At 34.6% G+C, this 23,051-nt stretch overlaps 1 protein-coding gene across 1 annotated transcript; it reads left to right on the forward strand.

Moving 5' to 3' along the window:
• The first annotated feature begins 575 nt into the window (after positions 1-575).
• LOC129243696 (arfGAP with SH3 domain, ANK repeat and PH domain-containing protein) lies at positions 576-22,546 on the forward strand. Its single transcript, XM_054880903.1, has 15 exons — positions 576-1,998; positions 14,163-14,235; positions 14,312-14,457; positions 14,561-14,815; positions 14,972-15,057; positions 15,249-15,691; positions 16,862-17,021; positions 17,082-17,357; positions 17,427-17,910; positions 18,007-18,126; positions 18,198-18,564; positions 18,649-19,161; positions 19,219-19,298; positions 20,714-20,956; positions 21,465-22,546. The coding sequence occupies exons 1-15, from the start codon at positions 1,867-1,869 to the stop codon at positions 21,660-21,662; spliced, it is 3,576 nt and encodes a 1,191-aa protein (XP_054736878.1). The 5' UTR covers positions 576-1,866; the 3' UTR covers positions 21,663-22,546.
• The last annotated feature ends 505 nt before the right edge of the window (positions 22,547-23,051 follow it).

The following is a 23,051-nucleotide window of genomic DNA, read 5'->3' on the forward strand; positions in this document are numbered from 1 at the left end:
GACAACTGAGAATGGCATGTGTTGACATTTCTGTTCCATAAGTCATCAACGTCAGAACAACTTTTCCAAATTGTGTAAGTTTACTTTGCAAAAAATCTGTTCGCGAAGTTCATAGAGAACTGGCGGCATCATCGGTCCTTATTTCTCTTTAAATGAGGAAAGGAGTTGCTGTTACGGTGAAAAGTGAGCGCTATCGAACAATTCTGACAGAATTTTTGTTTCCAAAAATTAATCAGCTTATCAACCACAACATTTGGTTCCCATAAGACGGCACAACTTGCTATACAGCGCGCTTAAGAATCGATTTAATGTAATATCCAAGCCACCATTGACGCCATATGGCAAGATTTATTGCAAAAAGTAGTCAAAAATTGGACTGATCGAATGGACCATGCAACTCAGGCAAAAATAAATGTCATTCCAACAATATTTCTGCTCTGTATTATAATTTTAAGTTCTCAAGCTTTTAAAAAGCACCAGAAGTATGTGTATATAATTAAAAAGAATTACACTGATCTAATCTTTATCGAAAAGTGCTCATCTTTAGTTGGTAATTGGTAATTTTTCGTCCATTCGTTTTTGTATGATTAGTCCATTGTATCTTCTATCGCTGTTGTCGCGTACGTGAAGTGAAATGAAGTGGTCAAATATTCATATTCATTCGCCAATAAAATGCAAATATTTTTATAAGTAAACGTCGTGAAAAGTGAAAATACATAATATAAATTTATAAAAATGTATGACAAGTAATTTGCTGCGGTGCGGGCACGCTAGCGTCTGTGTGGCTATTGGGACGTCTGATTCCAGAGCTGATAAAGAGAAGTTTCTCTGCTGATATTCAGTCGTAAAGGAGACGAAGCAAAGTGCACAAATACATTTTTGTTTGTCGACGTTTGCAAAAGCAGATGAAAAAAGCAAAACAGTGTAAAAAATTTGTGAAGTGTAAAAGAATCGAAAATTGAGAACACGAATAATAGTAACGAAGTGATCATAAATTTTGAAGGTTGTAGTGGCAGTGGCAGTGAAGCCTGGGTAAAAGTGCATATCATGTAAGAAATTATGCACATCTTTGCCAATTTTTAGAATATTATCCTTTGAATAATACTCCAACATCCTAATACGTATACGCACTTGGGGGGAAAAGGAGGACGAGTGAAAATGGGTGTTAACTACTGCGGCGCTCTTCGATTTTCTCTATTCCTTATTGTACGTGAAACAGTTTGGGGCTGCAAAGGATGATCCGAATAAAAGTTGTTGAAATGCAAAATGAAATTGCTCAAAACCTTTGAGTGATGTGATGTAGTATAATTCCTACGCGCTTTCTGCATGAAGCAGATATATACGTACTTATGTTAAAATTCTATAAACTATATTAATAAATATTAATCTGTATAAATGTGCTGAAATTTGAGGAGTGATTTGTGAAACATTGTGAAAATCGAATGAATAATGGTAACGGTGTACGTATTATAATATAAACTGAAAAAATAAAAGGGGGAAAAATAAATTCTCTGATTGATATTCAAGCAGTTTCTTGCCTTGTTTTCTGATTGCATCTGGAGTTGGTAGACATTGAGTTTTATTTAGTGTTCTTCATATATATATGTATATCCTGCGCGACGTCACAGTCAGCGTTGACGAGTTTTATTGACTTCATCCTTTTGATGCAGCTGCTGCGCAGCAGTGTGCTCCACTTACGTGCATACACAAAGTTTTCATACTTTATATACATAATACTACTTTCGGAGGTTTTGTTCACGTGTGTATGTAGAACGATTCCCAACAGCAACAATTGTCAAAACTTGCATACCTCCAGTGCAAGTAGAAAATTAAAATTGTGTTGAATTAGTGTTAGTGAAAAACAAAATGCCACCTGCCGCAATGATTGGGGTCGCTGAGTTTGTGGAGGAGACTCGCGATGATTATAATTCTCCAACAACATCGACGTTTGCCTCCAGAATGCCAGATTGCCGTCAAACTATTGCTATATTAGAAGAGGTAAGTGGTAATGTTTAGTATAAAAGAACTCGAGCGTGTTACTTATTGCTTCAAATCAAATTTTGTGCGTAATATTATATGTATGCAGATACCTACAACGGCATTCTATCGCATAGGTAGGAAGTTTCATTATAGTTTAAGGAGTCTTATCTATAGCCCACAATTGCAAACATATTTTTTCGAGTTCGCATTTAAAAGAGTTTTATGAGAAAGGTGAAATCTATTTTTGGTCTGTCACAATGGGTCCGTTTCGTTCGTTGCGGCAACGCGTTGACTGACGTGGGTCTTACACACTCGGTACGCCACAACATAACATAATCTATTTTGCTGTCAGCCAATTTCATTGCCGTGACGGATCCATTGTTACGGGCCTGTCAGACTCCGATTAGTGCGCTGTATAATCCCTACTTAGTAAACCACTTTCCCTGAAAAATGTTAGTCAGAGATAATGTTGTCGTGGCATAAAGAGCTAAATTCGTGACCATCACTGTATTCCTACCAACAAATGATATGAGTTAGATTGACTCTTTGTATTACGTTTAACAAAATAATTATGTTTGAGTTAAAAAAGATTTTTAAAATATATACATACAAATGCAGTATGTATGTGTATTGAAACAAATATTAGAAAATGGTGCGGCACTAACCAACATTGGGCATTTCTAAAATTTAAATGTTTTTGTATGGTACATTATGATCGTACCTGGTTAATGAATTATTATTAATACGAACTGAATATTTTGTTCAAAAAAATAAGTGAAGTGGTTTATATTACGGCATAATACGACACACGTCTGTTTATTTATATATGCATTTCTCATAGGCAAAAAATGTGTGCGCATAGACATCAGACTCTTCTAAATATAGCCAGTGTTTGCCTCTTGCATTGTGGTCACAAAAAAGCATGTGAGACTTTGCTGTATGCCGCGTGCCGCGTGTCTCATGCCACTTACAGCGAGTTGGGCATTCATAGCTGTATACAGTTGATATTTAACGTCATTGGAACGATTATATATGTTTATATATTTGTTATCTTTTTTGTTTCAATAGAATCATTCAATATACATTCATATATATGTAAATAAAAACATATGAACGTACCAATTCACTATGGGAAATTAAGTCTACATTGGAAGGTAAAATCAAGAAGTCTGGAAGTCCCTTGAATTATATTCTGTTCCATGTTTAAACTAAGGTATTCTTCCAATAAAAAGTTCAATGGAAAATAGTTTTACCGAACTAAATTCTAAAGGCGCCCTGTGTATATATTTTACTTAATATGCTTCCATTTAGATTATATTTACGAAAGCTGATTTGAATAATTAGAGTGTTGTTATTGGTTTTTAAGGTGACAATTGTCATTTGACAGCTGGTTTTTAATCACTACCTTTTGCCATTTCCACACATATCAGAATTATATACATACATACATTAAAAGAACGTTTGGACGCAATTATGCAATATTGTTTTACTTGGTTTCCACCTCTATGGAAATATGAATACTGTAACATGTATGGAATTTGCTTTTTGTTTACTTCCATTGTTAACCTTGGCTTTTCCAGTGGCCCAGTGTCAGCAGAAAAACATGCAGGTATAAAATTCTTGCTACCCCAATTGCATCCAATCTTTCATGAACATTTTCAGAATCTAAAAGTTAATGCTACTGTCAATGAATTACTTTTAAAAATTTTAATTGATTTCAAGCGAGTTTCTCTAATAAATTTGTGTTTTCAATTGAGTTTATATTTTATTACTTTAGATTATGTTTATTTTGGTTATTCATTTGAATTCAAAAATAGTCAAAGTCATTTAAAGCAGTAAAAATAATTTTGCGCAAGATTATGAGACAAAAAACGAAAAACCATATATTGCAACAGAAAATAGTTTTTAATTTACTCAAATGCAAATCTAACTTATATTGGAGCAAAAAATATTGTTACCCTAACTACTATTAATTCACACGCCTACGTCTTCTCATACACACTCCGTTACAAAAATATTGCATATAACGCAAAGTTTCAAACTTTGTACAACATTTTTAAGTATTTCATCAAAACTGTCACCTTCTTGTACCTAATTTGAAAATAGGCTATTTATTCCCTTTTTAACTTAATCGTATCGCTTGTAACAATACGTAAGTTATTATTTAAATACATATTTGTTAATGTGTGGAATTACCAGCCATTCAGCAGCTCCAGTACTACATTTTCAAAACTATTAAGGGGTTATATACCCTGTGTTGGACTAAAAAATCGACAAATTTTTTATGGCATATTCTAAAAGTACATCATCTTAAAAATATAAATTCAAAAAATCATAAAGATCGGAGCACTAGAACAAAAGTTACAGATCGTGGAAGCGCGCGACCTTTCTTGGAACGAGAAGTGCACGCAAAACTTTAGACGCGATTATCTCGAAGTCGTGTTTTTTGAAAATTACCATCGCGGTGATCATTATTTATCAAAAACTATTTGACCGATTTGCATAAACTTTTTTTTTAATTATTCGAAGTTACAACCTCGTTAATCTGAGCGGTTCACTTTTTATAAATATTGGGTGTTTTTTTTAGAGGTTAGGTTTTCAAGATGAAATAAAACGTATATAATTTAATGTTATGGCCAAGAATTTAGCTTTATTATAAAGATAAGGGTTTGCCATTATGTTTTAAAAATGATTTCGGGCAAGTGGCCGCCGCGGATGGCTCGAATAAATTCCAGCCGAGAGGCCCAATTTTCGACCACTTTTTGCAGCAATTGGGGCCGTATGTCAGCAATAACGTGCCGAATATTCTCTTCCAAGACGTCAATCGTCTCGGGCTTATCTGCGTAGACAAGCGACTTCACATAGCCCCACAAGAAATAGTCCAGCGGTGTTTTAAATCACGATCTTGTAGGCCACGCCACAGGTCCACGGCGCGAGATAATGCGCTCACCAAAAGTTTCCTTCAATAAATCGATTGTTGCGTTGGCTGTATGGCATGTAGCGCCGTCTTGTTGGAACCAAAGGTCGTCCACATCAACATCGTCCAATTCAGGCACGAAAAAGTCATTAATCATGGCTCTATACCGCTCTCCATTGACTGTAACATTATGGCCGGCTTCATTTTTAAAGAAATATGGACCAATGATTCCCTCTGCCCATAGAGCACAACAAACAGAGACTTTTTGAGGATGTAACGGCGTCTCAGCAATGGCTTGTGGATTATGTTCACTCCAAATGCGACAATTTTGCTTATTGACATACCCATTCAACCAAAAGTGAGCTTCATCGCTCGATGCGTCGTGCGAACCGAACCATTATTTTCGTAATAAATTTGCACGATTTGCAAACGTTGTTCAGGTGTAAGTCTATTCATTATGAAATGGCAAACCAAACTGAGCATAAATCAAGTGACAGCTGTCAAAAAGACCATCTACGAAAAAAGTAGTGCCAACTTGAAAACCTAACCTCTAAAAAACCACCCTTTATTTGCATAATTTATTGGAATTAATTTTTTTTTAATTTTTTTTGGGTAAATAAACTGTTCAGATTCACTAAAAAACATTTTTCTACAATAATCATTTAATTTTTTTGATTTCAGTTGAGCTGCTCATGCGCTACCGTGATCACCGGCTCTTCTAAAAAACGGCGTTTCGGGGGAGGGGCGATATCAACAATAAATAATAACATTTTTTAAAATAAAAACACCAAAATGTATTCTTCGAGAGTTACCCTTCAGTATTATATACAATATACATATATGCCTCATTTGAATAAAAGTTGTAAAACATATTGAAAAAAATATGACAATCGTCCATTTTTTCGGGCTCACAAGGTATATAACCCCTTAAAGCATTTCATGGAGACCCCTTGATTGCAATAATTTTGATCTATAGACATCCAAAAAATGTATTAAATTTAGCTTTTTACTAAGTTTCATGACTTCGACCTCGGTTAGATAAAAATTGTTAAATTTTTTTGTACTGTGTAACATTTTTATAAATTTGCGCTCAATTAATAGGAATCTAAAAAATATACGAACAATTTTCATTTTTAAATTAAATTCCACGTACTTTTGTCTGAAACCAGCTGTGTATGTGTATGTGTTTCCTGTTGTGCGTCTTTGTTATCCGTACTACATTTTCTGCCAATTGCAGTAATAACGAATCGGTGCTAAAAATAGATACCTATGCGCATATGTAAACTCTTACATAAGCCTATGTTCATGTTAGGGTGATCAATAGTTCGATTTTGTTTATACCCGAGTTTTGCTTATTTGAAAAGTTAATTTTAGGAAAAGCTTTTTCTCATTATTAAAAAACAGCTGAACCTTATTATTTGTATAAATCATTGCTCTTGAAAAGTGAACTGTACGACGTGGTTTGTGGGACGGAGTCATAATCATCATCATCAACTTCGTGCAAAAAGTGCGTAAATATTATCTGAAATATCTTTAGTCTCAACAGAACGGCACCAAATGCCAAACTGTATTCGAAGTCATTGTTTCAAGGCGCATTCATTAAAAGCTGTGGCACTAGACCAACAACACTGTTCTGTACGTTTAACTGTCAAAAGTATTAAGAAACTAGAAAACAGCTAATGCAAACGCCTTGCTTCATTCTGAGCTGGCAGTCACATGGACACGGCGAAAGAAAAAAAAAACTACTCAGCTGATTTACAAACACCACCTTTAATAGATTCGCCTTGCATCGTTTTAATAAAGAAAAAATTACCAACTATATAGCAGGCTTCGAAATCAATACAGGGCGCACAATTCATTAATTCATGAAATACGTCCTTTTCCCAGGATAAAATTACAAAATAATAATTAAAATCAAATTACCTGTTCAGCAAATGTTAAAATAAGAAAAGAAAAGTTTTGATTGTGAGGAACTTCAAGGTGATGTGGATAGTTGGAGCGAAGATGATGATATTGATCAGCGTGTGGACAAAAATTGTTATTATTACGCCACCAGACGATGTGATGCCATTAGCGATAATGAAGAATTGAACGACAATATCCAAAAAACTCATTTTTCTATAAAAAATAGAATTTTTAGTCCAGTTTGTGTGTCGGGTATTTAAATAACCAACATGAGCCCAGGATCCCAGGAGATTAAGCAAATGACAATCAGTTTTCTTATGCAAATATCGAGTACAGAACGCATACTATATTCTACAAAATTTTATAAACACATATTTTAATTTTAGGAAACCATTGATCGTTAACTATAAGAAGGAGCGCCTAATAATCAGAATTTCGTTTTATTTTTTACAGGACTTAAATAACTTCATCTTCCATGATCAGGAGAGAAAACTAAGCGGATATCACTTATCATTTCCGAGATATAGTTTTTGCACAGATATTTTCTTTTGGGTTTTTAAATATCCATTCGGTAGTATTGTGTTAAATTTAGCCCAGGATAACGCACCGCAGCCGCTCTCAAGTTGCCATGACCTCAAACTCATTTTCTTATATCAACATCATTCTATCTACCACTAGCAGTATATCTCTTAAAACTTACCCCCTTAACCCCTATTGCATATGGTATAATAGAATTCAAAGATTGTGCAGTTCAGAATGCGGCTACGCTATCACTTTTTCTTTTGTTTTCATGAATATCGGTTTTTATGTTAGCTGGATACTTGAATTCTTGAATAAAAATGTATTTTTTTTTATTTTATGCAAAACAAAATGTATTCACAATCCTGATTTATTGAGAGTAAATCACTGGGATGCGATCACCCTACTTCATAAGCAAATGTTTTGCGTTTCACTAGCATTGAAAGAAGCTAAGTTTTATGTGTGTGTATAGGTATGTATGCAAGTTTTTCTCTTGTTTGGCCGCTCATTTTGACCTTGCGTTTCGACAAGTGTCTGAACCATCTAATGGCTTCATATCTCACTAAACACTGGTTAATTATAGAACACCGTCAGTAAATTATCTCATCGTTGACAGGTGGTGGTGGTTGAGAATGAAAACGTAAACATTAACGGAGTCTGTAGTGGTTTGATGTTGTTGATGTGGTCCAAATATTTACAAAATTCGTTGCCGGCCGGTAAACATTTGGAAAAATAAAAAGAAATATTTATCTTATTGGTTTTAACCGGTTTTTAATTGTTTTTTCTTAAATCTATAGATATTTTGTTATAATATGGACATTTGTATGTGAGTACTTTTGTCATTCGGAAATTTTATTTCATTATTTTATTCAAATGCAAATCGGGTTACAATTATCAAATCCGGAAATGATTAATTTATTTAATAGTTGCAACTTTCTAACAAGAAATACACACATTTATACTTAAAAGGTCCGTTTAAAAAAATTTTCAAAATTAAAAAATTGCTAGTAAAGAATATTATATAGTTGTGTTCAAGAACATTCAATCGAAATCAAGAACGTAGCAAAAATTATTTTCCAAAAAGCAGAGAAAGCAAAAAAGTTAAGGAAAGGATAATTTGCCATCCCCTCGGCAGGCAATGGCAAACCTCCGAGTGTATTTCTGCCATGAAAAAGCTCCTCATAAAAATATCTGCCGTTCGGAGTCGGCTTAAACTGTAGGTCCCACCATTTGTGGAACAACATCAAGACGCACACCACAAATAGGAGGAGGAGCTCGGCCAAACACCCAAAAAGAGTGTACGCGCCAATTATATATATATATAATTTGCCATCACTTGCAAAAACCGGTAGAAAAAAACATATCAGATAGGATTGCTTACAAATTTTCGTGTTGTCCAAAAAAAAAATTAACTATAAATTTACTTTATAAATTCTCATTTCTTATTGTTAAATTTTCCATTTCGTCATATCTGACTATACAATGTAAATTTCAATCCGGCGCAATGGCATTGAACTGACAATTCACTCTCTCAATCTTTGAGTGATGGATAGTTTTCTGGCGTAAACGAACTCCTACTTACAAAAATTAAGAATAACTATTACAAATTTTTTTCATGATTGATATTGAACTAAAATTTCTTTAAATTAAAAGAAAATCACCTGGTACAAAACTAGTAACTTTTAATCTGGGTTGGAACTCGAAATTTGTTGCACTAGTGTAGTTTTCCCTGCAAGGAAATACATATGTAAGTAATCAAGTGTAATTTATACATGCTTACAAGTACATATATGTATGGTATGTATAAGTATTTACAAAAGTTGGTTTATCAAAAACAGTAATATCGAAAATACAACAAATCCAATATGAGACATAGAATTGGAATTTTTTAAATATTATTCACTGTCAACGGATAATGTGAAACAACAACGCAGACAGTGGGGAAAAACCGCAATACAAGACAATACAAAACAAATATGTATGTGTGCTTATATTATCCAATGCACATTTTTAGGAGCATGTATGACACTTGAGAAGTGTCATTTTAACTGCTTAACTGTTGATTGGTCACTGACCAACGAATGCTGCAACAAAAAGTAAAGATCAATACCCAACCCAGTCCATATCGCACTCTGAGTGTATTTAACGAATTTTAATAATAAAATAAGAAAAAAAAAAACAATCGCCACACAGGAAATGATTACGAATTTGTGAAATATGTTCAGAGTGCGATATTGACTGGCTTGGGTATTGGACTATACTAGAGATGCAGTGGTTTTTTTCTTAAAAAATTAAAAACTAATTTTACTCCGCAATTTTTGCCTCATACATTTTTTGGATTTTTAAGGGTCCATTTCAAGGTGATGAGGTATTTGCGTATATATGTAGTTTTCAGTATCAAATGGTAATTATATTTATGATTCAAGTGGGTTAAGTTTATTTTTCACTGCCAACATCAGATTTCAATCAGAGCTGTTAAGTTTAGATAACGATTAGTAATCAAAGCGATTAGGTGCGCTATCATCATTATGACTAATTAAAATTTTTTCATAACCTAGGGATTAGTAATCGATTATAATTAGAAATAATAAAAAAATAATCATGATTATTATTATTGTGTTTTATTATTTTTTAACTGAATAGAAATTTACATAAACATGCTTGTGCTCTTTTATATCTTATTTGTATCAAATTCGCTATTTATCAGCAATTATTACTGGAACTGATTTTATATATATAATTGGCATTTACAACCTTTATTGGGTGTTTGGCCGAGCTCCTCCTCTGGCTTTGGTGTGCGTCTTGATATTTTTCCACAAATGGAGGGGCCCACAATTTTACACCGCCTCCGTACGGCAAAAATACTCTCAGCGGTTTGCCAAATCCTGCGATTAACATGAGCAGAAGTTTAGTCTGCCGCTGGGGGGAGCGTCAAGGAAGAGTTTAGACTGCAACAGGTGCTGAGACCTTAGACATCCACATAAATATATTTGGTAACCGCTCATCTCAATAAGTCTGCATATGGCTTCGCACACTATTTATTCAGCCTAACAGGCTTTGATAGCTCTTTGGCTATCGGAGTAATTGAATATCTCACCTTTCGTTTGCCCTCTTTGTAGCAGCTCCACTATAGTCACAGAAAAAATCGGGGTCGAAAGACTTAAGATTTTTAAAAAGTTTTGGTCTTTGTTTTTTATTGCTTTTGCTAGCAGATGAAATCTATTTTTTATGAAAAAGGAAAAAATAATGAACAATGATAAAAATCGATGGACGCTTTTAAGTGTCACTCACTGTAAATATATAATTTATAAAGAAAACTATTTTAGCATTTATTTTTATTTTTTTGTTTAATTTATCAACAGCATCTGGCCAAAACCAGGTTGCCTATTTCAATTATTTATTTATAAAAAAATGTTCTGCAATTAAGCTAAATGCGCAAGTATTCGCTTCTTTTAAATAAATTTGAATATAATTTAAAAAATTGAAATATAATCTAATAAAATTTAAATACAATTTAATAAAATATAAATATTATATAATATTATATAATAAAATTTTAATATTATTTAGTTGAATTAAAATATTGTGTAAAAAAGCTTCTTTTTAGAAGAAGCAATTAAGAAGAATTTTGGTAGAATTATCTTAAATTTGGAATGAAGCGTTAGTGCAATTAAGCCCTTCGTTTGAGTTTGGGTCCTTTCTATCTTTTGAATATACATATGTACTAAATAACTAAATGTCCGCCGTCCGAATACCGTTCTTGTTTTCACCTAATCGTGGTGTAAGTTATACCGGATGCTCCGTATAATTTCTACAATGCCACATCCTTTCTTTGATGTCAATCAATTGCTTCTCCTCGTATCTACTTCCTTGAATAAAATTTGTACTTATCTAACTGTATGTATCTACATACAAACATTCCTATGCAGCGTCAGCAAAGTGATTGGTGGTGTTCTCTGCCTTTTTGATTCGATTAACTTTGCTGTTTTCGTATTTCACTTAATTTATTATTTATGACTTCTCCTGATAAATAATAACATAAGTGGTGATAGCAAAATGCACGAAAAGAATTTATTGTGCATACAAATATATTTATATATGCTCACATGTGATACACACAGTATGCACACACGCTCATAAATACAATGAAACGAGTGAGCCACTTACTTGCCCACGTAAATTAAAAATGAACAAATTCAATTTTTTTCTCTTCTTTCTTTATTCAGTATGCACAAATAAATGGGTTATTAAGTTTAATAACTGAGACGACCTTGTGTCGCTTTCGAATCGGTTGCAGGCCTGCCGGGTCGGCTGTTTGACTGACTCTTGTTTGGTACGATTGTTTATTTGAAATATGAAATGCAAAAGCAAATGAAAATGCAATGGAATGTAATGAAATTTAGCATATCGCATGCAACACTCAATGGCAGCGGATAACAGGAGGGATGACGGGCATGATTAGATGTTATGACATACTATTCCTTATTCGTAGTTTCATTGATTGCGCAAGCCGCTCGTTCATTACGAAATCATTAAAAAATTATGGCTCTGAAAAAAAGTATCATATTTTGAATGTATTGCTTAAAATGCTTATCATCAATATTTGTGTGTTAATTATATTGTCGTAATATACAAATAATCACGATTTGCCGATACGATAAATACCACAGTAAACATCCATGGTAACGAAATCTTTTGTTCTTGTTGTTGTTTTGCTTGGCGTTACAGTTCTCGGTTAGCTGTAAGTCATAAAATCGTGTCATTCCAGCAACGTATGTAGATAATATTATACAAATAGATTTAATTAACCTGTACTTCCTTTGTTGGATGCTTAGTCGAGCTCCTTCTCCAATTTGATGCGCCCGTCTTGATTGTTTTCGAAAAAATCTAGGGACCTACAATTTTATTTCGTTGGGAGTGAATTGCTTTCACAAAATGTTTAAATAAATGTTTGGCGCTGTATCACTATCGGTGAAATAATTGCGACTACGTTTAATATATAGGGTTTTTGTTGTTGTTGTTTTAACAACATATAGGGTTTTTCAGTAAGAGCGCTTCAGCTTTTGAACTTTTTTGAATAAAACACAAACGGTTTGACTTTTTTAACTAATTTTTTTTTTATTATCGAGTTTGAACATATACATTTAAGTATGAAATTCGATTTCTTTTGCATGACCACCGCGTGCACGTTTTACGAAGTCCAATCGTTGAACCCAATTTTCGACCACTCATTGCATAAATCGGCCGAAATTCCAGCAATTTCGCGTTCAATATTGGCTCTGAGCTCACAAATCGTCGCCGGCTTGTTACTGTAGACCAATGACTTCACATAACCCCAAAACGGGACGGCTTGTTAAATGGAACGTAAAATGGCCGTAATGCTCTTAAAGTAGCAGCAACAGAACGATTATTTTCATAAAAAATTTGCACGATTTGCAATCGTTGCTCAAGTGTGTAGCGTTCCATGATGAAATGTATACTAATGAAGTTTACAAATGACAAGCGAAAAATAAAAAATATTGCGTCGTTCGCCCTCCCTATCGGAAAAAAGTTGAAGCGCACCTATTGAATAACCCTATATTAACCCTCGAGAGGTGAGTCTCGATCATCACATGATTTCAATTTACGCGGACGAGATCCAAGACAAAACAGACAGACAGCTACTGGATCGGACAGTATACAGACAGACCATAAACGACACTCATCGGGAGACCATTACCGCCTTCCCAAGCTCCCGACCCCCGAATGCCGTTATCGGAGTCCAACCACCACCAATCGCAGACGAAGAGCTCCAACTTCCTCGAGAGTTTCGCATAACCTTCGAACAATTTCGTTCTGGATACTGTAGCCGGTTAAACTCCTACTTATCCAGAATCAACCACGTCATACTAAACATACCTATATCAGGCATGTGAAGGTACCCCGCACGACACTAACCACTTTTTCACATGCCCCATCAAACCCATTCATCTAACACCCCTCTCCCTCTGGACCCAACCTGTCGAAACAGCTAGTTTCCTTGGCCTACCATTAGATGAACTAGACGAAGACAACCGGTGATTACACTACACTGACAGGGCAAAGTTACTGCTACAACAACAACAACGACCAAGGGCTGCCGCCCCAGTAAACTAGCCCTTTCTAGTGTACCTTATTACCGAAATTATCATTACTATCTGATCTCTAGACACTGTCTTACAGAACTTATTGACAAGTTTGGAGAATTTTTTTGCTCCTATTGACTTCTAATATAGTTTTTAATTTTTTTGTTTTAGCTGCAGTCTTGTGTATTTTATATCCATATAAAAATGCTCGACATTTTTTTATAAAGAAGAAAAATACCACCACGTCAGCAAAAAAAAATCAACTGGAATTTTTAGCCACTTGAAAATTCTACTTTATTATGCCAAAATTCAAAGGGCTATGAAACTACGCACTTGACATTTTTCTAAAAATTCCGATTAAAAAGTGTGAAATTTTGATGAAAACTCCCTTATTTTTTAATTTGCACATATTTTGAGAAATGGATTTATATGGTGTTTGAAGATGTATTATATTTTCATAATAAAAATTATTAAAATTAAAAAAAGAAACAAATAATTTGTCAAAACTTGCCTATAAACTAAGTACTACAGTTATTTAACACGCTGCTTATATGTAGATATCCCACACAAATAAATGTTAAACATTCGATATGTTTCTGAAGTTGTGTTTATAATTATGCCTATAATTCTTAATGAATCACCATGAAGTCAATAAATTTACTTATCTACATATATAACATTTTTAAGCTTACACATCTAAATCAAAATTTATCATTATATTTTGGTTATTTTTTCAGCGTCTCGAATTCGATCGAGAAGGTCTCACAAAATTAAAGAAAGCCGTGAAAGCGATACACAATTCCGGAAACAGTAAGTATTCATATTTTTATTGCCCTTAAGACACTATGGAATTTTGTCACACTGAAATTTGTTGAATTTAATTCAGCACATGTGGACAACGAAATGTTTCTGGTACGCGCATTGGAACGTCTTGGCGGCAAAGTGATTGACCAAGATGAGCCGGATATCGGTGCTGCTTTTCTCAAGTTTTCCGTCGTTACAAAAGAGCTCAGCGCTTTAATGAAAACGCTTGTAAGTTATAGTATTGGCAGAATGGCGAAATATTTTTGCGCTTAATCATTTTGTTTTCCCTTCTCGTCATTTTCGCTTATGTTGGGGTTTTTTTTTTGCGCAGATGCAAAATATAAACAACATCATAATGTTTCCGGTGGATTCTATGTTGAAGAGCGAATTGCGTGGTGTGAAGGGGGACATGAAACGACCTTTCGACAAGGCTGCCAAAGATTACGAAGCGAAATTTATAAAGATCGAAAAGGAGAAGAAGGCGCAGGCCAAAGAGGCAGGTATGGTGCGCACTGAAATCGATGCAGCTGTCGTAGCCGATGAAATGGAGAAAGAACGTCGGCTTTACCAGCTGCAGACGTGTGAGGTAAGCATGTGCGGGTGTGCGGGCGTTTGTTTGTGCATTTACTTATTTCTCTTACACATTTTCAATTGTTTTTATATTTATTTTATTTTGTTTTTGGTGCTTCCTTTTCATTACATTGCATCGCATCGCATCGCTATTGTATCGACCACCTTGCAGTATTTGTTGAAATATAAGGAAATTAAAACAAAAACTGGTATTGAGCTGCTGCAGCATTTCATCGAGTATTATCACGCGCTAAATAAGTAAGTCAATTGTAATTTGTATACTGCCAAATATGCAATATGTATGTATGTATATAGTATGTCGAGTGAGCAGCGCGCATGCGCTTGTGCTTAGCATAGTAATTTCTTCTAATTGTTTATACAATTGATTACAATTACTTTTTTTCTTCTTATTTTTGTCTATTGTTTAATAAAATCACGTTCTTCCGCAGTTACTTCAAGGATGGCCTACAAACGATCGAACACTTTGGCACGTACATTAGTGATTTAAGCGAGAAATTGCAGTTGATTAAGCAGAAGCAAGATGAGGATCGTCGCAGTTTACTCGATTTGCGAACACTATTGCGTAGTACGCCCGATTTTGAGCGAGCGGATAATATGCCGCCAGAGAAGGGTGCTGCAAACGCTGGTGGCTACTCGCTGCATCAACTGCAAGGCGATAAACATCATGGTGTGACACGTTCGGGTCATCTATTGAAAAAGAGCGAAGGCAAAGTGCGTCGCGTCTGGCAAAAAAGGCGTTGTCGTGTAACAGCTGACGGTTTTCTAGACATCTGCCATGCGGATGAATCGAAGCCGCCGACACGCGTCAATCTGTTGACATGCCAAATCAAGCCAGTACCAGATGACAAGCGCGGCTTTGATTTAATCAGTTGTAAGTTAATGTAGTATTAGTGGTAGCGTTACTATTATTCTTTTTAATGATATGTAGTAGCTTGGGCAGTACGCTATATACTGTCTGTTTGTACGGCAGCGCTAAGGCCTACTACAAATCCTGGATTTTATCTGTCAAGCAAAATTTTAACAAATAATTAATAATATTTTCGAGTAACAGAAATTTAGTTCAAAGATTTAGATGTAAAAAAAAGAGATAGATTTCTATTTTTTTTTAATAAGAATTTAGTTAAATTGTTTTAATTGTCTTCAAATATTTATACTTCGTATTTTTATTTCTGAGCTCAAGTTCGGTTTAACAATAAAACTTCCAATTTTAATAATTTCTAATACACTCCCCGAAAATACAAATAGTTTTTTAATTAAATTTTTTTTTGTTTTATAGAAATATAGTTCATTTTACACCCATAGACCATGTAGACTTTTTGTACAAGATTTATACAAATTGTCGATATATATGACGATATATAAAGCATGGATTTTGTACACCACTTCACGCTCATTCACTAATATTTTTTAAATTTTGGAATTCCTGTAATAAATTTGGGGATTCTCTATTATGAAAATTATTATTATTTATTTGGGATTGTGGCTTAAAAGCGGAAACTAAAGTTGCGGCTAGCTTAAGGCAATCATCGAATTACCAATAGACGATAAAAGATCGGTTTTAAAATTAATCGATAACGAAATTATAAATCGTAATGTAATCGATAGGAATCGGTATGAAATAAAATGATGAATCGATAAAAAATACTATTTGATTAAAAAAATATTTTGTATAGTAAGGTTTAATACAATTGCAATATCTTGGCACAATAACGTTCAGGATATTATGGTAGGTTAAACTTCCGCTTATCCGGAATAGACGCCCACATACTCAACATATGTCCGCATATGAAGGTACCTCGCACGATAGTAACCACCTATTTACATGCTCCCTTAAACCCATTCTCCTAATACCCCTCTCCCGTTGGAACTAGATGGCCGGTGACTCGACCATAACAACAACTATTATATATATATATATAAATGACGCGTATAACTACAACTACAATTGCAATATGTTTATTCTAAAAAATCTCCCGTACAACGCTCCTTATTGCTTTATCTAAAAAAAATTTGCTAAGATTTTTCTTTTATTTCTTGTCAGATAATCGTCCATACCATTTTCAAGCCGAAGACGAGGTAGACCAGAAAGCTTGGATGGCAGTGCTGGTAAACTGCAAGGAAAAAGCTTTAGCTAAAGCATTCCAACATGCGAACCCGCAAATGAGTCCGAGTTTAGTGGAGCTTCAAAAGACTGTTATACGGTACACTTTGTTTTCCCCCTGCTATTATTATTATTCCTCATCATTTAACATTTTTTGCAGATACGTCCAAATGCTACCGGGAAATGATCAATGTTGTGATTGTGGCTCTCGCAATGATGTTACCTGGATCAGTCTTAATTTCGGCATACTTGTCTGCATACAATGCTCGGGTGTGCATCGTGATTTGGGCGTACATCATTCGCGCATACAAAGTCTCACTCTAGACAATTTGACCACCGCGAATCTGTTGATTGCACGCGCCATGGGCAATAGTACACTAAATGAAATTATGGAGGCAACATTGGGCAAGGGTAAACTCATGCCAGATAGTACAATGTGAGTATGAACTATCAAGCTACTTAATCTGTTATTGTTTATATTGCTTCTTGATTTTTGTTTTTGCAGGGAAGAGCGATATGATTTCATACGTGCAAAATACGTTGCAAAACGTTATGTGATGCGCACCTGTGCAGACGATAATGAATTACGTTGTGATCTCGAACAGGCTATTGTTAATGCAGATATGAGCCAATTGCTGCAAGTGTGGGCCGAGGGTGCTGATCTCACTTGTTGTCTACCATCTTCGGATGCGGGCGAGACGGCATTGCACTTGGCCGTGCTGCGTGAAATGATGGGCTCTACATTGCACGTTGTTGATTTCCTTATTCAGAACATGCCACCAAAGGGTCTCAATAAGGCCACTAATCCGCCGAGTATTATTGATGCAATCGGTAAAAATACTGCATTACATCTATGTGCATTGCACGACCGTCGTGAATGCATGAAATTGTTATTGCGTTCTGGTGCCGATTATGAATTGCGAAATTCACAAAACAAAACACCACTGGATATTGCCAAAGAGATGGGCCATAATGCCTGCAAAGAGCTGGTTAGTGATAATAAACATTAATGAATATTACACAAAGCTCAGTTTTCGCGATTTTATTAATGCTTTTTGTATTATTCTCTATTCTTTGTATTGTAGATTGAATGTGCCATGCGACGTGAAAAGAGCGCTTTCGATCACATTAACACTGATTGGAATTTGCCAAATGAAGATGGATCCACCGACTTCTCCGATGATGACACGGTGATCGATGAGCGGGTATAAATAAATAATATTTAATATTAAAATGAACAAAACAAATTTTATTTTTCCTCTTTCTTCAATTGCAGAAGTCGCGTTCACGTCCACCTAGTTTTGCTGGCGGTGACTCGCCGGTACTGCGTTCTCGTTCCTCAACATGTGATTCTATACAAAGCAGTTCTAGTCCGATTGCCAATTGCCCAAGTAGGCAGTTCACATTACCGTCCAGTGTTGCCGCCTATCCACAATCGGCGGGCACTTCACCTAAGCAACATGTCTCAATGGGTCAGTATTTAAGTGGTGGTGCTGTAGATAGCGTTGGCCGTGGTGGCAATAACGCTGGCGGTGGTGGCTCCAGTCCAAGTTCGGCTTCAAGTCAAAGTGGACGAGCCTCAAGAAGTATTGTCAACAGTGAGTTGGCACATATACCTGGTGCGCGTAAGTCAACATCCACAGGCAAGCGACAAACATTTATTCTTTGAGTTGTAGTTATACAACATATTTTTAAATTGCTTTCTTTTTTGTTTCTTTTATATATAGCAAATATGAATTCACTAAAAAAGCGCACTGCACCAGCTCCTCCGCCCGGGGTGGTCTCGACTGTAAACACAACAACGACCAATTCCATGTATGGTACATTGCCTCATCCACCGCGTCATTCACAAAACTTCGACACCAACGATTTACGAAATTTGAATCACAAAAATCAGTCAATGGATGTGGTGTATGGTACTTTGCCACATTTACGTTCAATGGATGGTAGTCCGCGAATTAGCGGTAGTCATGGTACCGTGCATAATTTTTACGAACGTTATGACAAGACGCAAGTGGTATCACAAGATCCGAGTGGTGGTGGTGGTGCTGGCAATATACTACCAGTCATGACTACTTTCGGCCATAAACGTTCACCCAGCGGTGAGTCTGTAAATCGTAATTTCCACTTGGCCGGAGCAAAATTGGTATTACCGCCAGCAGGTGAAATTCCCACTTTGAAGCATGTAGACAAATCAGCTCTGACACGACCGAAAATTCCACCCCCAGGACCACCACAAGGTATGTGTGCTTGTATGCAAAATTAAGAAATAGATATGACATTATCCTTTCAACCAGAACGTGAAATTTCCAATGGACAATCTAATGAAAGTATTTGTTCGATGGATGACGTGGGACCTGTAGCGCCACCCAGAAAGGTAAGGGAACATTTTTCAATACACATTCATGAGTTTTAAAATGCCTAAAGTAACTGTACGGATAATGCTTGTAAAAATGTAAAATTAAAATAGTATAAAACACTATTCATAATTTATATATGGATTCGGAGCAATGCCTCTGGTTCGATAGTCATTGACTTTGGGTAATTTAGGTTTGTTTGCATAGTAGGCACGACTATTGAGGAATAGAAATAGAAGATTTTTTGACTATTTTGTTGTAACTCATGGATCTGAAGAGTTGACAGTGCGTGTTAAATATGGTGGTGTTATTATAGCATTTGTACCATATTAGATTCCATCAACATCTATGGAGGTGCTGCCAATAATATCTAATCTCCATAATCCTTATTTGAATATAAATGCCGGGTGTCCCCATAGCGTGATACTGACTATCATGCCGCTAAATACGTCACCCTGTACCCGGTCAGTTGAAATTGTAACTTGTCTATATGATATATGTATCATCTAAAGGTTCATACATAACATCTAAATTGAATATTTTTTTCCATTACCCTTGTAATAAACATAAACTTAATTAAATTTTGTAATCAATTTACAGCGCAAAATAACAAATTTAGTGAGATTATCCCAACCAAGTGAAGAGACGGTAAAGAGTGCACAAATTGTTTTTAATCATATCTGTTGTTTTGTTCCGTTTACATTTTTTGTTTAATAATTTCATATATATTTTTGGTAAAGTTCGTCTTCTCGAAAGCGCCTCCAATGCCATCTATTGCACTATACGGCTAAATCAACTTTTTTCTGGGTATTGGACAAACCATTTTTTTGTTTAAAAGATTGAGTGATAAACTTAATTCCTCCAATTTTCGAAGTTAACCTCCGAAGTCGAGATATGGGCCTTCAAAATAGAGGCTTTAGTACAAAATTATTTAAAATCAATGTGTGCAAATAACTGAAAAATCAAAAATATCATATCACATTTTTTGCACAAAATTTTATTACAGGTACTATTAGCAGTCAAAGATAAGATCTTCGAAAAATTAAAATCCTTATTTAAAATTGAATATAATTATTATTTTATATATGATTCAATCTTAAAAAAAAAAATTGTTCACCCATTTGTCCCATACCCAGCAGAGTGCTGTACAGTGTTTAAGTATATATTAACCAGAAGATCACCCGTGATCCGCTCTAGCTTGCCTACGCTAATAAGATCAAGCTGCAGATTCGACAAAAATAATTAATTTACATATAAACTCATCCCCTTATCAGGATTTGCTTTCTTTCTATTTTATACTGTTTTATACAAAATGCATCTAAGTCTCGCTGTTAAAAGTACTAAATACATATGTTGTTCGAAATTAAAACTCACATTTACAGTAAAATTTCTCAGGAATATAGAAACTAATTAAATATTCCGATTTTCCCCGCAGCTTATCAATCAATCTATGAATTATAGTGATTACGAACCATGGCATACCGAGCTGGATTCCTCTGGAGTAGGCGGTGGCGGAGGTGATGGTCGCGGTCGTGGTGGCAGTGGCAGTAGCGGTGGTGGCTTGGATAACTCAGCTGACTCAAATCTATCGTCAAGTGACAATGACCGCATCAGTTCTTCACCAGACAATCAATTGAAGAGTGGCACCAGCAGCAGTGTTGGTGTAAAATACAACTATGTACGTACACAAGTCTCCCAAATTTAAATTGTTGATTCGGTAACAAATCTGAACAAAATAAATTTTTTTTTATTTACGAGTAATGTACTTAATTAAATGAAATAAGTGTAATTTTTATCAGATAAAACCATTATTCAATTAGTGTAGAGATTTTTAAGTATTCTATAGACGATGGAGTACTTCAGAAAATATTTGAAAAACAAACTGAAGTACATTTTGATATTTTTTTAACTCATATTTTTCTTGATTTACTAGATGTATTTGATTTATTGTTATTGTTACACACCCCTAATCACTTATGTGTATGTCTGAAAAGTAGAGACAATCCATTGCTTTACATTGGGATGGAATTTTGGCGTCCCACCTCCAGCTCGAGCGATTTAAACGAAATATTCAAATTTAAAATCATCTATTGGGCGTAGTCCTCTATGTTACCGATTTTTTTTAGTCGAAAACAAACGAATTTTTTATTAACTTTTATTTTTAATCTCGTTCCTCCGCTGATCAGAATGGACATCGTCGTTGTCGCGCCTTGTACGACTGTGCTGCCGATAATGACGATGAGCTGGAATTCAAGGAAGGTGAAATATTAATCGTGCTTAATGAGCGCACCGATGATGAGAATTGGATGGAAGGTGTAATTGAGGGTGATCTCACAAGACATGGCATGTTTCCTGTTAGCTTTGTACATATGCTACCTGATTAAACGATTCCAAACTATGCACCGCAAAGTGGCGGTGGATTTAACATCGTAAAGGAATGCTGCGCATTATCCCAACGACTTACTCAGTGTAAAAGTGAAGACAAAGGAACAGGAAATTGCGGTAAACCTTAATAATAATTGACGCACAGACCAAAACATATTATAATCTTATAAATGTAAAATGATCAGTAAAAAACAAAAATCTGTTTGTTACTTGATAAATGAAAACGCTACTACCACTTGCTTTATACGCTATTGTCCTGGTGATATGCGAAAAATAATTAAACATATACATACTCATAGGTTTACTCTCACTAGAATGATCGATTGCATTCAGTTCAGATAGCTTTCAGTCAGACTAAATAGTATTATAACTTCCGATAGGAGAGCAGGTGTTTCTTAATAACAAATTTATTTATACGACTATTTAATTATTTGTGTATGATTAAATATTGCTTATTATAATGATATTAAGGTACAAAAGGTATTAATTTACCACTGCAAAGCATGTAAATGCTGAATAAATAAATATTTGTGTAGTTAAGTGCATATAAATATGATGACATCAAATGTGCTCCTGTATTTTATTTTTTTATATTTTGTCCTTCAATTTAACATTTGTTTTTGTATGAAATAGCTTCCAAATCATTGCTACTTGTATGCATATACTATGGTCCACATAAATAATTTTGAAAAGTCAAAGAGCACAACATTTGCGTGTTATCCTTTTTATGCCCGAAACCACAGATATGTATCTATGTCAAATTTCCACTAATTTTAGTTCAAGTTCTGAATTAAAATTTAATGAAAAAATCGTAAAACACGAACATCAAAAAAGAAATGGATTTCGATTCTTAAATAAATTATAAGCTTAAAACATATCGAAATACTCTATATGCTATTTAATTTTTTTGCAACTTATAGGAGTTTGTAAATAAATAGCAATCATAAGTTGGTGTACGCTATAAAGTTAAGGGGGAAATAGGCTAAGACTGGTGTTGTTAGTGATTTGCATAATTTTATTTGGCAAGAAAGATATGTAGAAAACATTTTTTTAATTAATTTAAATAAGATTTGTAAGGTTTTGAAATATTTCGGCAGTTTATATTTGAAGTCAAAAGGATGTCAAATTTGGTATAAGAATATTTCTATAAGAATTCAACTTCTGATAAAAATTGAATTTTGAATTTCTATAGATGTTTAAAAAATTAAATCATTTCTTGCCATTTTATAAAACTTGAAGAAGAAAAAAAAGAAATATACCATCAATGATACTCGTATTCCCCGTATTAGGTTCGTATAGAGCGTAAATGTGTAAAGATATAGGGTCCGTCATATAACTTTACGGAATTAAAAATGCTATAAAAAAGAAACTACTCAATATTTTTCCAA

This window comes from Anastrepha obliqua, chromosome 4 (assembly GCF_027943255.1).
Source record: "Anastrepha obliqua isolate idAnaObli1 chromosome 4, idAnaObli1_1.0, whole genome shotgun sequence".
In the NCBI taxonomy this organism is placed as follows: Eukaryota; Metazoa; Arthropoda; class Insecta; order Diptera; family Tephritidae; genus Anastrepha; species Anastrepha obliqua.

Bases quoted from the DNA above. Each gene is read 5' to 3' on its own strand.
- LOC129243696 (XM_054880903.1), top strand. From the start codon at position 1,867: ATGCCACCTGCCGCAATGATTGGGGTCGCTGAGTTTGTGGAGGAGACT. The intron at 14,458-14,560 runs GTAAGTTATAGT...TTTTTTGCGCAG, and splicing joins GCGCTTTAATGAAAACGCTT to ATGCAAAATATAAACAACAT. The intron at 19,162-19,218 runs GTATGTGTGCTT...CCTTTCAACCAG, and splicing joins ACCCCCAGGACCACCACAAG to AACGTGAAATTTCCAATGGA.